The sequence below is a fragment of the Oncorhynchus nerka genome, linkage group LG20, assembly GCF_034236695.1.
Source record: "Oncorhynchus nerka isolate Pitt River linkage group LG20, Oner_Uvic_2.0, whole genome shotgun sequence".
Taxonomy (NCBI): domain Eukaryota; kingdom Metazoa; phylum Chordata; class Actinopteri; order Salmoniformes; family Salmonidae; genus Oncorhynchus; species Oncorhynchus nerka.
Window position 1 is genome coordinate 78,800,523 of NC_088415.1, and position 14,727 is coordinate 78,815,249.

The following is a 14,727-nucleotide window of genomic DNA, read 5'->3' on the forward strand; positions in this document are numbered from 1 at the left end:
GGAACCTGAGTATTTCTAACAGCAACAACAGCACAATGGTCTCTTAAATCATTACAAAAAACACCGACCGCAGAATATTTGTCAATATCAAATCAGTGGGGGGGGTCTATAACAGCCAATCACAGATGCGCCGAGGGGGGTGTCTATAACAGCCAATCACAGATACAGAGTGCAGGGCGGGGGTCTATAACAGCCAATCACAGATGGGGGTGGGGGTCTATAACAGCCAATCACAGATACAGAGCGCGGGCGGGGGTCTATAACAGCCAATCGCAGAGGGGGGGGGGGGTCTATAACAGCCAATCACAGTTATAGAGAGACCCTTTGAAACCCCACTATTCAAAGCAAGAAATTCCAAATGTTTACAAATAGTTTCAGACTTTGCCACACTTACAAGGAATTTAGTGTTTACATGTATAGCCACACCCCCACCTTAACTCGATCAGTGTGATTAACATTGTAAACACTTATACAAATATCCTTCTCAAAAACAGACTTGCTGAGCCAGCTTTCAGAAAACACAATTGCATCAGTTGTTTTAGCCCAAAACCCCATCCATTTTTGACAACCGGCTGCGTACATTTAAATGAAAAATACCAAAACCAGATCTAGATTTAACATCGGAGGGGGTTTAGAGACATTGCATATCAGGGCCAGATTGCACGTTACCTGATATCAACAAAAGAAGAAAAACTAGGCACCTCTGTTTAATAACCTTGCACGGACTCTCTTTTTTTAAGAGACCTACTACAAGTGAATTCTACAAGTGAGTTTCCAGACAATACAAAACAGCCATTTAAAACCATTAGACTTTGGTAGTGACACAAGTTCGTACTGTTCACATCATACCACAAATGCATCGGGACTTGGACGGAGTGAAAAAGCTTGAGTTCCCGCAGACAATGTTCAGTAAATTCAGTGCACAAAGCAATACCACAAATTGTCATTTTCTCTGAGAGATGTAAGAAGTAGAGGCCAAGGAAAGGTAAGGGGAGAGAGGGACAGTGTGTGTGTGCATGTGAGTAGATTGGGTGTTGGGGTAGATTGAGAGAACGGGTTGGGGATTGTTGAGCTGCCTCTGACAGCCAGGAGGAGAGGGAAGAGGAGCAGCTTGGTCGAGATACGCCGCGGAGGGAAAACTGAAGAAACAACTCAGGCCAGCCAGAGATGGGGTTACCTTGGTAAACCTCAAGTAAAGAAGTGCAAATAGCGAGGGGAAAAAATGTATCTGAGTTGAGGGAGACCCGTGATCTTTACACCAGCAAAACAAAATAGTTTGCACTACACAACAAGGAAATTGTGGATTTACTCAACCATAAATTAATAGCTTATTAGTAGGTTCAAATCTACTTGTCACAGACAAACGACTTGACATGCTGCCATCTTGGATTTTGCAATCCCCTATACCTCCAGCTTGTTCTCTTTCCAAACCACCTTCCTTTCCCACACACACACACACACTGGGGTGTAGAGAAAGAGGGAAAGAGACATGGGAATGGCTCTGTCAATAAGCCACATGTCACTGTAGAGGGAATTAGGTGAACGGTCAGACCGCCAGCTTAGACTCCACAATGTTTTTTAAAATACCATCAATACTGTTGAAACTACTTATTTTTGAAGTTTTTAAAATACATTTGAATATTTGTAGCTACTTTTTAAGTGAATATCTGCAGTCAATCTTGTGCAATACGTTAGGAGATAAAGTACATTGCGTTCTTCATTCCACCTGACACATTATAAAACTTACGGTAGTCATATGTCACGTGGTGTTTGTTTACAAGCACACAACGACGCGATACCGGAGCCTTGTAAGTCATTCACTGTTGTGCAGCATGCGTCAGGTGATCTATACTGAACAGGAATATAAACACAACATGTGAAATGTTGGTTTCATGAGCTGAAATAAAAGATCCCAGAAATGTTTCATACGCACAATGCTTATTTCTCCCATTTTGTGCACAAATGAGTTTGCATCAATAAAAGGCCACTCTAAAATGTGCCGTTTTGTCACACAAGTTTTGAGGGAGCGTGCAATTGGCATGCTGACTTAAAGAACGTCCACCAGAGCTGTTGCCAGAGAATTGAATGTTGTTTCCTCTACCATAAGCCTCATCCAATGTCATTTTAGAGAATTTGGCAGTACGTCAACCGCAGACCATGTGTAACCATGCCAGCCCAGGACCTCCACATCCGGCTTCTTCACCTGTGGGATCGTCTGAGACCAGCTACCTGGACAGCTGATGAAACTGTAGTAAAGCCCTTTTGTTGGGGAAAAACTCATTTTCATTGGCTGGGCCTGGCTCCCAAGTGGGTGCACCCCTGCATTGTCATGTGAAATCCATAGATTAGGGCCTAATGAATTTTCATGATTTTCCTTGTAACTCAGTAACATAGTTGAAATTGTTGCATCTTATATTTAACACCCCATGTGTTCAGTGCTGGTTTGTAATAGTTACCGTTTTTTCCAGGGCGTCTGTCAGGAAAAATGAGTCATTGCTGAGTATTTGTCGTCATATTGTTGACGAAATGAACACTGACACACACACACTTCCACTGCCTCGTCTCCACCCCCAGGGTGTGGTGTCATAAGGAGGCCATGGGAGTTCTCTCTCTATGCCGGAGGAGCTGAGCTGCTGAATGGCAGCAGAGGGGATCTATGGCCCAGGAGGTGAGTAAGCAGGGAAATTCTTCCTGCTCAGTGAGATTTTTAAGATGATGAAAGACATTTTAAATCATAAGACTCAATCTCTCCAAATGTAAGCCAGATGACGGAAGAGATCCTTTCCCAGCCATGCAGTAATATGACAGTTTTTATTTTTAATGGAAGAGCGTGCCTCTGCCTCGTTAATTCTCCATCCCTCGTGAGTCTTTTCCTCGAAGGCCCAAGTGGCATCAAATTAATTTGAGTGTTGTGTTGATTGCTACTGACTCATTATCATACATTTCACTGGGCTTCTACTATGGCTGAAACTACGTAAGGCAAATGTAAGGAGCATGATGATGTGGGCGTGTAATTGAAGGTGACTGGAAACGAGTACTGTAAGTGGTAGTATTAGATGTCTGTGCTCTAGGTCTATGTTGAGACTTGTCCAATCGTATCTGTAGATGTAAGCAATAAGTGTATTATGGTTGTTCTACAAATGTAGCAATTCAAGTTGAATTAAAATATGTTGTAGTATATCTGTTTGCTATATGGTGTTTTCACTACTGCGTAGGCCTAGGCTACATGTCTGTCTCCTCTCTGTCGACACTGCTACCTGTGTTGCGGTTTGTCTTCAGAGATCGGTTACAGCTGGTTTCTTCATCTGGTGAGTCGCCCAGCAAGTTTCTTTTAATTCCTTTTCTAGTCTGTTGCTAAAGCATGTTGTGTAGCAACTTAAGTTGCGGGATGAGCTCTCTTTCTCACCTCAGGGATTTCTTACATTTTTTGAGTTTGAGAAAGTGAAGTTCAGTGTCTCCGAATTGTTTTACAAGGGCTTATGCCCCTTTTTGAAAAGTCTATTTTGCAGAAAATGGTTTCCCTTCTGTTCATTGACGTAAGGTCAGTGGTAGTGGTGCTAGCAGCCACGAGGAGAGGCTTTGTCCTCTGGGAAATATCCCCATGAGTAGAATTTTCCTTATTTTACTGTCCTTGTGGGGACTTTTGGGTATTTCCAGTACCCATGAGGATAGTAATACAGGCACACATATAACCTCAAGTCTGCACACGCACAGGCCCACACATAAACACACGTTGCGTGTTGAGTTGGACATCCAATCCCTGTGCTGGCTCTCCTTTCAGCCTGGTTTCTCACACCTCCATAATAACCCCTGCTCATCTGATTACAGAGCTCCGGGGATGAGCAGGTTGAGGACACACACACACACACAAAAACACACAGCTACTCTAAAATATATGTGCATACACTCACTCCCTTACACATTCACATTCTGAATCTTTGCCTCGTTCTCTCCTTCCCTCTCTCTCTCTGCCCAACAAAACACACACTTGAGCAGGTGGCTCCCTCCTTGTATTTTCACATCTGCTGGGCTGATCTGGCAGCTGCTGCTGTTTAAACACCCCTGCTTCTGCCCAGGCCTTTGTTCTTTCCCTAAAGAATGAATGGGTTTAGGTTTGGTGCCTGTCTCTCTGTGTCGGAAGAAAATCTTTTGTTTGAAAGCAAATGGAAACAGAGGTGGGATGGTGGGGGATGTGATGAAAGGGCCATCTTGTGGGGGGGGGTTGCAGTTAGCAGGAGGTTAAATAACGGGAGTAAGGTTGCACAATGAGCAGGAGGTTTAAGAACGGGAGTAAGGTTGCACAATGAGCAGGAGGTTTAAGAACGGGAGTAAGGTTGCACAATGAGCAGGAGGTTAAATAACGGGAGTAAGGTTGCACAATGAGCAGGAGGTTTAAGAACGGGAGTAAGGTTTGCACAATGAGCAGGAGGTTTAAGAACGGGAGTAAGGTTGCACAATGAGCAGGAGGTTTAAGAACGGGAGTAAGGTTGCACAATGGACCTCATCTGATATATCCCCTGCTTAGCTTAATTTAAAACCTCTTAGAGATACCCCCCTACTTTGTGCAATTTCTGCCTGAAGATCTACCCAAATCTAACAGCCTGTAGCTCAGGCACAGAACCAAGGATATGCATATTCTTGGTACCATTTGAAAGAAAACACTCTAGATCTGGTTTAGATCTGGTTTAGATAAAACAATGAAAAAAAACATACGTTTTTTTATTTTGTTTTTGTATCGTCATCTTTAAAATGAACAAGATAAAACAAACATTCAGATAGGATGATGGGGACAATATCAGTGAAAAATATGAGGGCAAAGTTTCAGAATGATAGCTTCCAAAATGAGTGTGCTACATGACATTTATCATGAAGTCACCCAGGTGTCCCACACAAGTAGCCCATATGTACCCAAGTGGCCAAATTGGTGAAGGTATACATTTTGAAACAAATAACTATATACAAAATACCAAAATGGTTCTCTAACACACACCCCCCATAAAATGTAGGGGAAAAAATGAAAAGAAAAAAGGGAAAACTTTCAATATTTGGAAGACCCTCAGTTCTCTATCAAATCAATTCAATTTATATAGCCCCAGCCTAAAACCCCAAACAGCAAGCAATGCAGGTGTAGAAGCACAGTGGCTAGGAAAAACTCCCTAGAAAGGCAAAAACCTAGAGAGGAACCAGGCTATGAGGGGTGGCCAGTCCTCTTCTAGCTGTACCGGGTGGAGATCAGTGGTTGTAGAGGGTGCATCAGGACAGCACTTCAAGAGTAAAAATGAACAGTTTAGGGTTCCATAGCCGCAGGCAGAACAGTTGAAACTGGAACAGCAGCAAGGCCAGGTGGACTGGGGACAGCAAGGAGTCATCATGCCAGGTAGTCCTGACGCATGGTCCTAGGGCTCAGGTCCTCCGAGAGGGAGAAGGAGAGAATTAGAGGGAGCATACTCAAATTCACACAGGACATCGGATAAGACAGAAGAAGTACTCCAAATATAACAAACTGACCCTAGCCCCCCGACACATAAACTACTGCAGCATAAATACTGGAGGCTGAGACAGGAGGGGTCAGGAGACACTGTAGCCCCATCCGATGAGACCCCCGGACAGGGCCAAACAGAAAGGATATAACCCCACCCACTTTGCCAAAGCTCTACACAATATTGTGCTGCTGATACCAGGTGCCATAGCAGTCTCTTTCTGCTGTAAAGAAGGGGGTCACCAAGCATGTGGCGCAGGTGATATGGGACTTCATTTTGCAAAGAACACAGCGACGCCTCCATGCTGTGTCCTTTTGGCCCTGAGGCACATCTATGCCTGCAGAAATAAATTTGGGCAGATTAACACCACTTGTGGCAGGAGCTGGATGAACCAGCTTCATTGGGGGATGGAAACCTTGGCCCTGGGGGCTGCCATTCGGAGTCAGTGTCACTGTGAAAGAAAATGTTCAGTTAGAATAGTTTCACATATGAGCCCTGTATCAACAGGTATAATAAACAGATATATATATATATATATAGTACAGGGAACATAAGGTTGAATATATTATTATGACCTGCTAGATCTGTCTCTTTTTATATTATGACAGACCAGCTGTATCTACTGTCTCCATTTCACTTTGGCCATTGTTGTGGGCCTGCCCTCCCCTCAATAGCCTCAAATAGGCTATTTCATGTGGGGTGGGGTGGCAGACAAACGCATCTCACATTTCATGACATTACATGTTTATATATGGCTTCTAAAATAAATTAAAAATCACATATTTTATATTATTAATTTCAAACAAGGGCATTAGCATGATAATAACTTACCAGTCCAAAACGATGTCCTCTCCCGGTCAAAAAATATTCCTCCACAATCGCTAAATGAATCATCCTACAACAATCTGTCTCACTTTCCCAAATCAATGTATTCTAAAATTGTGTGTACATCTGTATATCTAGACTTAGATTTAGCTTTCCCTGACTTAGTCGCCATAATGATTGATATATAAACAGCTGAATCTGAGCATTTACCAAACAATGCAGTGCGTAATATGTGTTTCTCCTTCCGGTATGAAACTTCAATAGCGAATTACTCTCTTTACGCTGGAGATTACTACATGGGTTGGTCTTGCAACACATAAACATGACCTATTGCCGTTTACCCCAGCTCATTGGCTATCTACCCAGCTAGAGTTCAAGACTATCAGTGGTCATTGGGTTAAAATACAGTCAATCAACGAAACCGCGGGCAAATCATTGGTGCACAATGATGTCATGACTTGTTGTCTTCAAATCGGTTTCTTTCAGGCAATACGTCCTGCGAAATGACCCATCAGGTTTAATTGTGTTACAAACAAACCAGTTGATTGCAGTGAAACCAAACATGACTGGAAAAGTCACGTTCTGTGTGGGTTATTTACCTGGAATGTGTCGTCAAATGGAATGAGACGGAATTCACGACGTAAGCGGTTCACAAAATGTTTCGTGTTAGGCTATAAAAATGGATTTTATCAAACAAAAATCATTCATTGTGTAACAATGAGCATTGGAATTGCAAACAGACGAAGATCGTCAAAGGTAAACAATTTATTTTAATGCAGTTTGTGATTGTTACGCCTGTGCTGGTTGAAATAGTTGTTTTTTTTATGGGGCTCTATGCTCAGTTAATCGCATCGTATTCTTTCGCAGTAAATCCTTTTTTAAATCTGACAACTCAGTTGGATTAGCAAGATTCTAGGCTTTCGATACATGTGAGACAGTTGTATTTTCATGAATGTTTAATATGACTATTTATGTAGCGATCACCGTATGTTGTGGAATTTCAGCCCGCTAGTGGGTTCCGTGCTCAGAGAGGTTGACACTCTGTTCTTATCTCTCTCTCCTCCTCTCCCTCCAGGTCCTGTAACCTGTCTTTGCCTGACTCTGCATTCTCATTCTCTGGGAGAATTAGGGAAATATGGAGTGACATGCTGCAGATTAGTTAGCGGATTAGAGGCTTTGAGGTCATCCACCTCTGTGTGAGCGCAGGTTCCCTGGAGCCTCATTCCCCCCCAGCAGCAATGGCTGACCCGGGGATGTTGAGCCTGTTTGGGGATGATGCCAACCTCTTCTCGGACGGGCTGGAGGGCCTGGGGGACTGTGGCTTCCCCCAGGGCCAGCCCAACCCCATAGGACAGCAGGAGCACCAGGGCTACGGGTCGCTCTCCTCCAACTCACTCCACCACCCCTCGCAGGCCGGCCCCGGACAGCCCAAGATGGGCCACCCCTACGACCCCTTTGCAGGCTATGAGCAGCAGCAGCAGGGCAACGGTCCCGCCGTCAACGGCATGGTGACCCCGCACTCGCGCTACCACAACAGCCCCCAACAACCCGGAGGGGGGCACCATGTCTACCCCAGAGCCCAAGGCGATGGGCACGGGCAGTCCTTCCCTGACGGAGGAGCCGTATGGGGCCCCCAGACTGGCCCCGGGCAGGGCAGGCCTCCATTCCAGCAGCAACAGGCATCCCCCCAGGCCCCCTCTCACCAGCAGCACGCACCCTCTGGGCCCCAGGCCCCCTCCCACCAGCAGCACGACCCCTCAGGGCCCCAGGACCACGGCCACCGTATGGGCCCCTACATGGGCCGTTCCGACTATGCCACTATGCAGGGCCACCCTGGCCAGACCCAGACGCCACCCAGGATCAACCACTTCCCTCCGGGCATGGGCCAGGAGCCCAACCACTACATGGGCCACGTGGGGCTCCAGCAGAGCTCCAGCATGACAGGCCACCCGGCACAGCAACAGCAGCCCCCCCAGCAGTTCCTCCACCGGCCCGGCCAGGGCCCTGTTCACACCCAGGACCACATGGCCTCCCACACCTCTCACCAGCAGCACCAGGGCTTGGCCGGGAGGCCACACCAGAACATGGGGTTCAACATGCACGGCCAGGCAGCCTCTCCTGGTGCTGTAACCAGCTCAGGCCCGTACCCCCCCTACCCCCAGTACGGCAACCTTAATCAGGGATTAGCCGGCAGTGCAGGGATGTGTCCCGGCATGAGCCTCAGCAGCACCAGCAACAACAACAGTAGTGCCAGCGGGCCTATGGGGCCAGACCAAGTCCAGTGTTACCCCAACGCGGGGGGGGCCCCACAGTGCTACCCGGATCCTCAGGTACACCAGCAGCCTGTCCACCCCAACCAAATCACCGGCCAGCCCATGCACCCCTCCCAGCCCCAGGCCACCCCCCATAAGCAGCCCCACCTCCCCACACCACCTCATGGATCTTACGGCTCTCCCACCTCCATGTCTCCCATGAAGGGCATGAGAACCACCGCGGTCACACCTCCGCCTCAACAGGTCCAACCCCCTAGTGCAGGTCTTGCTCCCGAGGTAGGGGGGTACCCCGGAGTGCCATTCCAGGCCCCTAACCCCATGGCCCCCCCTCAGAGAAACACCACTCCCCTGGGCGTGCAGCAACCGCAACATCATTCCCAGCACCTCTCCCACCCACAGCAGCACCCCCACATGTCCCCGAGCCAGCAGCTCTACCAGGGTATGTCCCCCAACCAAAGAGGCCCTCTCGACCAGGTGAGACCTCCAGGTCCTATGGCCCACGATGAGCATCCAGGGCCACAGGACCAGCGGCTGCTCACTCCCCAGCAACAGGCACCCAAATCTGGGCTGCAGCCTCCTCCCATGGCCTTCCAGCAGCAGGTGCACCCAGCCCAGACCGCTTTGCCCCCATCGCACGCTCAGACACATCTGGCCGGCCCCCACCACCAGAGCTCCCCGCCCAACCAGCCACCTTGGGCACCGGCAGGACACCAGTCGCCTCCAACCCCCCAGAAAGTGCCTCACATTCAGGTGAGTTTGCTTTGATGTTTGTGTGTGTGGTTTTTTTTGTGAGTTTGTTTTCATGTGCGTATTTGTGTGTGTGGGAGAGAGTGGGTGTGTGACATTTAAAAACTCAGCGTTCCTCTGTTGATTGGGGGTTTTGAGGTGTTTGTGTGTGGGGAAATAGATTTTTTACAGCTGTTTGTTTCCTCTCCACTGCATATCCTGGCCCTCCCCAAGATCCAGGCGCCACAATGCTAATCTCCTAACCCCCTCCCATCCCCACCCCCTCTCTGAGTGGGAATACTCCCTTCCTGCTCTCTAAGAATCTCTCCTCTCCCGTCTGCTCTCTTTCCGCCCGCTCTGCTCTCTCTCTATTCCTTCTCGCTCTCTGTGTGTGTTTGCCTTGTCTGTCTCTGAGGACTCATGCGTGAGTTAATGGTGTACAGCAGGATGTGCCCTGTCGGGGGAGGGGGAAAGGGGCGGAGAAGGGAGGATGGGGCAGCCGGTGGGGAGTGGTTAGCAGCTCTCAATAACTCACTCTGTGTGTGTTTGTGTGTCAGTCACGTGTCCTGGGTTCCATTAGCTTGTTTTGTGCTCAAAGCCGCCGCCTCTGCTGATCCATTAACATACAATGGTCGCCCCGTGGCAGCGCACACATCCAGCACTTAGCATCTCTATTAGGCGTCTTCCTCATTCACACCATCGTCGCCCCTCTCCAGTCCTCTTCCCCTTTACCAGTGTCCCCCTCCCCCATACTCCCGATACTGGGGCTCTGATTGGGGAGTTTTGTGGTTGACATTTAAGATGTCGGAGTTAATTTGTCCAATGTGAATGACCTAGATGTTAGGCACACAGTTAAGTCTCATAGCATCGCTTTGGTGCGCTTTGGTCCCTGGCTGCAAGAACGTACCCCCATTATCTGTTAGTCTGGCTGAGGGAAATGTGCCCGGAGGATGTCTGACCATGATGGTGTTTTCTGATGCGTGGTCGTGGTAGCCGTCTCGCAGTACTCTCTCTGGTTATAGGGAGGCATGCAGGGCTACGTATTCCTAAATGTCTGAGACCACCTCCTGCAGCTCTTAGCCGTGTCTGCGCTGTATGCTGTAAGGTTGTATGGTTATGGGTGTGTAGTGCACACTGCACCGGGCTACCTACGTACTCTTAAAAAGCTAGTCAGCAGCTCAAGGTCGCTGAGCTGGTTCCATGACCTTTGGAGCTGCTTGCTATATAGAACGCTCAGAAGATAGGGTGTGTGACACATCTAAATATCACTATTGGCCATCCCACCTCTAGGGACTTTTACATATGGTAGGTTTTTAAAGGACCATAGAGTTTGGTCTGTTTTGCGTTTTTCTTTTTGCCATATAAAAAATATTGCCATACTGCTATTGTCACATCACTAGCATCATTGTCCGTCCTATGGCTCTTTCAAGGAATACTGAATATAAAAAAATATATATATTTGTAGCGTCTCGATTAGAGGTCGACCGATTTGATTTTTCAATACCAATTATTGGAGGACCAATTAATACCGCTTAATCAGCTTTTTATTTTATTTTTTATATATATATTTTTTAATTAAATGTAAAATTTAATTTAGAAAATATATTTTTATTTTTATAACATTGTAATAATGACTTACTGAATGAACACTTTTTTAAACTTAATATAAGACATAAATAAAATCAATTTAGTCTCAAATAATGAAACATGTTCAATTTGGTTTAAATAATGCAAGAACAGTGTTGGCATATATTGCACTTTTACTTTCTTTTCCATGTAAGAAAGCCAACGTTTAAGTTCCTTGCTCAGAGCATGAGAACATATGAAAGCTGATGGTTCTTTTTAACATGAGTCTTCAATATTCCCAGTTATGAAGTTTTAGGTTGTAGTTGTTATTATAGGACTATTTCTCTCTTGTCCATTTGTATTTCATGTACCTTTTGACTATTGGATGTTCTTATAGGCACTTTAGTATTGCCAGCCTAATCTCGGGAGTTGATAGGCTTGAAGTCATAAACAGTGCTGTGCTTCAAGCATTGCGAAAAGCTGCTGGCAAACGGAGGAAAGTGTGGTTTGAATGAATGCTTACGAGCCTGCTGCTGCCTACCGCCACTCAGTCAGACTGCTCTATCAAATCATAGACTCAATTATAATAAACACACAGAAATATAAGCCTTAGGTCAAATCCGGAAACTATCATTTAAAAAAAAAAAAGTTTATTCTTAAAGTGAAATACGGAACTGTTCCGTATTTTATCGAATGGGTAGCAACCCTAAGTCTAAATATTACTCTTACGTTGCACAACCTTCAATGTTGTGTCATAATTATGTAATATTCTGGCAAATTAATTATGGTCTTTGTTAGGAAGAAATGGTCTTCCACAGTTCGTAACGAGCCAGGCGACCCAAACTGCTGCATATACCCTTGCTCCGAACGCAAGACAAGTGACACAATTTCAGGCACCGCATTGATTATATGCAACGCAGGACAAGCTAGTTAAACTAGTAATATCATCAACCATGTGTAGTTAACTAGTGATTATGTTAAGTTTTTTTTATAAGATAAGTTTAATGCTAGCTAGCAACTTACCATGGCTCCTTGCTGACTGCACTCGCATAACAGGTGGTCAGCCTGCCATACAGTCTCCTCGTGGATTGCAATGTCCAAAAGGCTGATTACCTATTGTTATGTAAACTTGAAATCGACTCTAATTAATCGGCCATTCCGATTAATCGGCCGACCTCTAGTCTCGATAGCGACGCCAGGCCCTTGCCCACCCTGATAGTGTTGGGTATGAAAGACCACAGCCACTCAACAGCGGTGGCAGGCCTCTGCTCTGCTCCTTTAAGGAGTATTTAGCTTCTAGAGCGAGCACTTTGGCTGTCAGATTGACCGACACGTCACTCTTCCCCCTCCGAGAGATGAAACCCAATACCGTCCGTATCGTATTCGTCACTGCTGCTGTCACATTAGTGATGCAGTAAATGCACCGGGCCCATTGTCATTCATGGGATTGATTATCGGGGAAGCTGGGCAAGAGGAGACATTTATCCATTTAAAGCAGCAGCCCTCCTCTCTCGCCTCGCTCTCTTTCTATGGTCGGCCTGTCTTCTGCACACCTCTGTTTGGAGATGGGCGTAAACGCTTTCTCTGTGACCTTGGTGATGTTTGGCATGCACCATGCAACCAATCTGTCTGCTCGCCTGTTTACAGGAAATTTGCATTCGACTGCCGCAGTTGATGTGGTTTCTCAAGTTTTGTCTTTGAGTGAACTGCGGGCCTCCGGGATAAAGCAAGTGCTCTACAAACAGAACCTCACATCTTTCATTCTTCTGAATTTTCTTTCACTCTACTGTCTTTAATGGAAAGACTTGCACACACTTGAACTAGCTCAGACAAGGGTGTTGTTTTCGAAGACTCCTTTTGGAGAGCAGTGTGGCATATTGCAGTACATTTGCTGATGTCCATAAATGCTGCCCCCTCCCCCTCCCAGCTGAAAGCCCCAAACAGCTGCCAACTGGTTCCCTATCAGCCCAGCTCTGCTGGGGTTGTGGTGGGGAGAGGGCCAGTGCAGTCTCTATAGGAATAGAGGTTAGACAAGAATTTCCAATTCCCTCTTTAGGATTTGAGGCTAGAGGAGTCCTAGCCCCTCACTCTCTTTAGGTATATAATTCTCAATTGAAGCAGCAGTCTGAATAAATTACATGTTTTGTAATAGGTTTAAGATAGACATTTGCTCTTTCTCTATTGAGCTATAGATTATCGTTGTCACCGTGCTGAACTTAAGAATAGTATAAAGCTAGTAATGGTCATATGGAGATAAAGGTAAGGACTCGGGTAGGCAGTGGAAATTTGACTTGTGCCAAATATCTTTTGTTCAAATCTTAACAAAAACTGTTTAAACTCGAGTTGTTTGTTGTCTGATGAACCGCCTCAGAGCGGTTGGTTGGTTTTTGTTTCTCCTGCTGCCGAAAATATTTACTAGTTTATTATTCCTTCCCCTTCTCCTGGCAGTATTCTACGTCATCTGAGATGACAGCTTCTGACAGGACACCCGCTTCGGGGGCTAACCTCCAGCCAGCCAACCGTGACAAGAAGCCCACCGAGCAGAAACCAAAAAAGAAGAAAGCGAAGGTGATGGTGGAGGGGGAAAAGAAGCCCAAAAAGAAGAAAGGATGTATAGAGGAATGTGGCGAGGAGGGGAAACTAAAGGTCGGGGACGGTCCCTGGGCGGAGGTTAACTGTCTGACAGGTGCCCTGGAGGAATCACTTGTGGTGAAGACAAAGAAACCGAAGGAGCCTAAAGAGCCCAAGACTCTGAAAACACCCAAGACCCCCAAAGAGCCCAAGGAGAAGGCCAAGAGCACTACCCCCAAGGTCAAGATGCCCAAGAAGCCCAGGTAGGTTACATTTGCTTTACATAAGCTAAATGTACTAAATGTCACTTTAGTTTAGGCCAAACTATTTATATCAGCACTACATTAGCTAGGCTACATCTAGGCCATTTATACCAGCACTACACAAGCTAGGCTAGATCTAGGCCATTTATACCAACACAACATTAGCTAGGCTAGATCTAGGCAGGGCCCATACCTCGAAGTCAGCTTCTCTGTTACTACTTTTATTGAATGCTTTGAATGAAAGCTTTGGTGTTCCTCAGGGATCAGTATTGACTCCGGTGTGAATGTGTTTTGGCTAGGGTCTTAAAGCTGATTTGTGTTCAGGTCGGTATTTATGCTCTTAGGACTTTGTTGGATAAACGTTACTCTCAAGTCTACTTGGAATTGATAGCGCATACTCATCCCCACCATCAGAGATTTGATCTATGTTTCATTGGCCTGTTTCCCAGGCCATATGGGAGGGTCACCTCAAGCTATCAACATCACCTTATCAATGTTGCCAATTTAGCGACTTTGTCGCAATATTTACAGAGTTTTCAAACCTTTCCAGCGACGTTTATTGGTAAGTGTCTAGCAACAAATACACAGCTACATTTCAGTCTGCCTTTGGAGTTTTTTGACAGGTGTTTTTATGGTTTTTATAGCATTTAGCCACTTTTCTCACACAATTCTGGTGCAAACGAGAGTAGGAGAAGCTGCCTGTGCAACAGTCACTGAATACACAAGCAAAAAAGTAAACATGGGGGGTGGGATTTTTTGTTTAAAAAAAATGCTGCGGTTTTGTGATCTGCGGGAAATGTCTAATGTGGTCATACATTTGGCAGCTCAGTTTCCACCTCATTTTGTGGACAGTGGGGAAATATCCTGTCTGCCTATGGTAACCTTTTTCAATAGCGAGGCAATGCTCACTGAATCGGCACATGATCAAGGATTTTGGGTCAGTCAGTGGTCAGGTATTCTGCTACTGTGTACTCTCTGTTTAGGGCCAAATAGCATTCCAATCTTGCTCTGTTTTCTTGTTGA

The 14,727-nt window shown here is 46.1% G+C and overlaps 1 protein-coding gene across 3 annotated transcripts in view; it reads left to right on the forward strand.

The window, feature by feature from the left end:
* The window catches only part of LOC115125658 (chromodomain-helicase-DNA-binding protein 7-like), a 152,249-nt gene that overhangs the window by 16,478 nt on the left and 121,044 nt on the right, over positions 1–14,727 (forward strand). For all 3 annotated transcript variants that reach the window (XM_065005809.1, XM_065005811.1, XM_065005810.1), the window contains exons 2-3: positions 7,381–9,328; positions 13,319–13,704. In XM_065005809.1, the coding sequence (XP_064861881.1) occupies positions 7,544–9,328; positions 13,319–13,704 (2,171 nt within the window). In that variant the 5' untranslated portion in view covers positions 7,381–7,543. The remainder of the gene's footprint in view (positions 1–7,380; positions 9,329–13,318; positions 13,705–14,727) is intronic.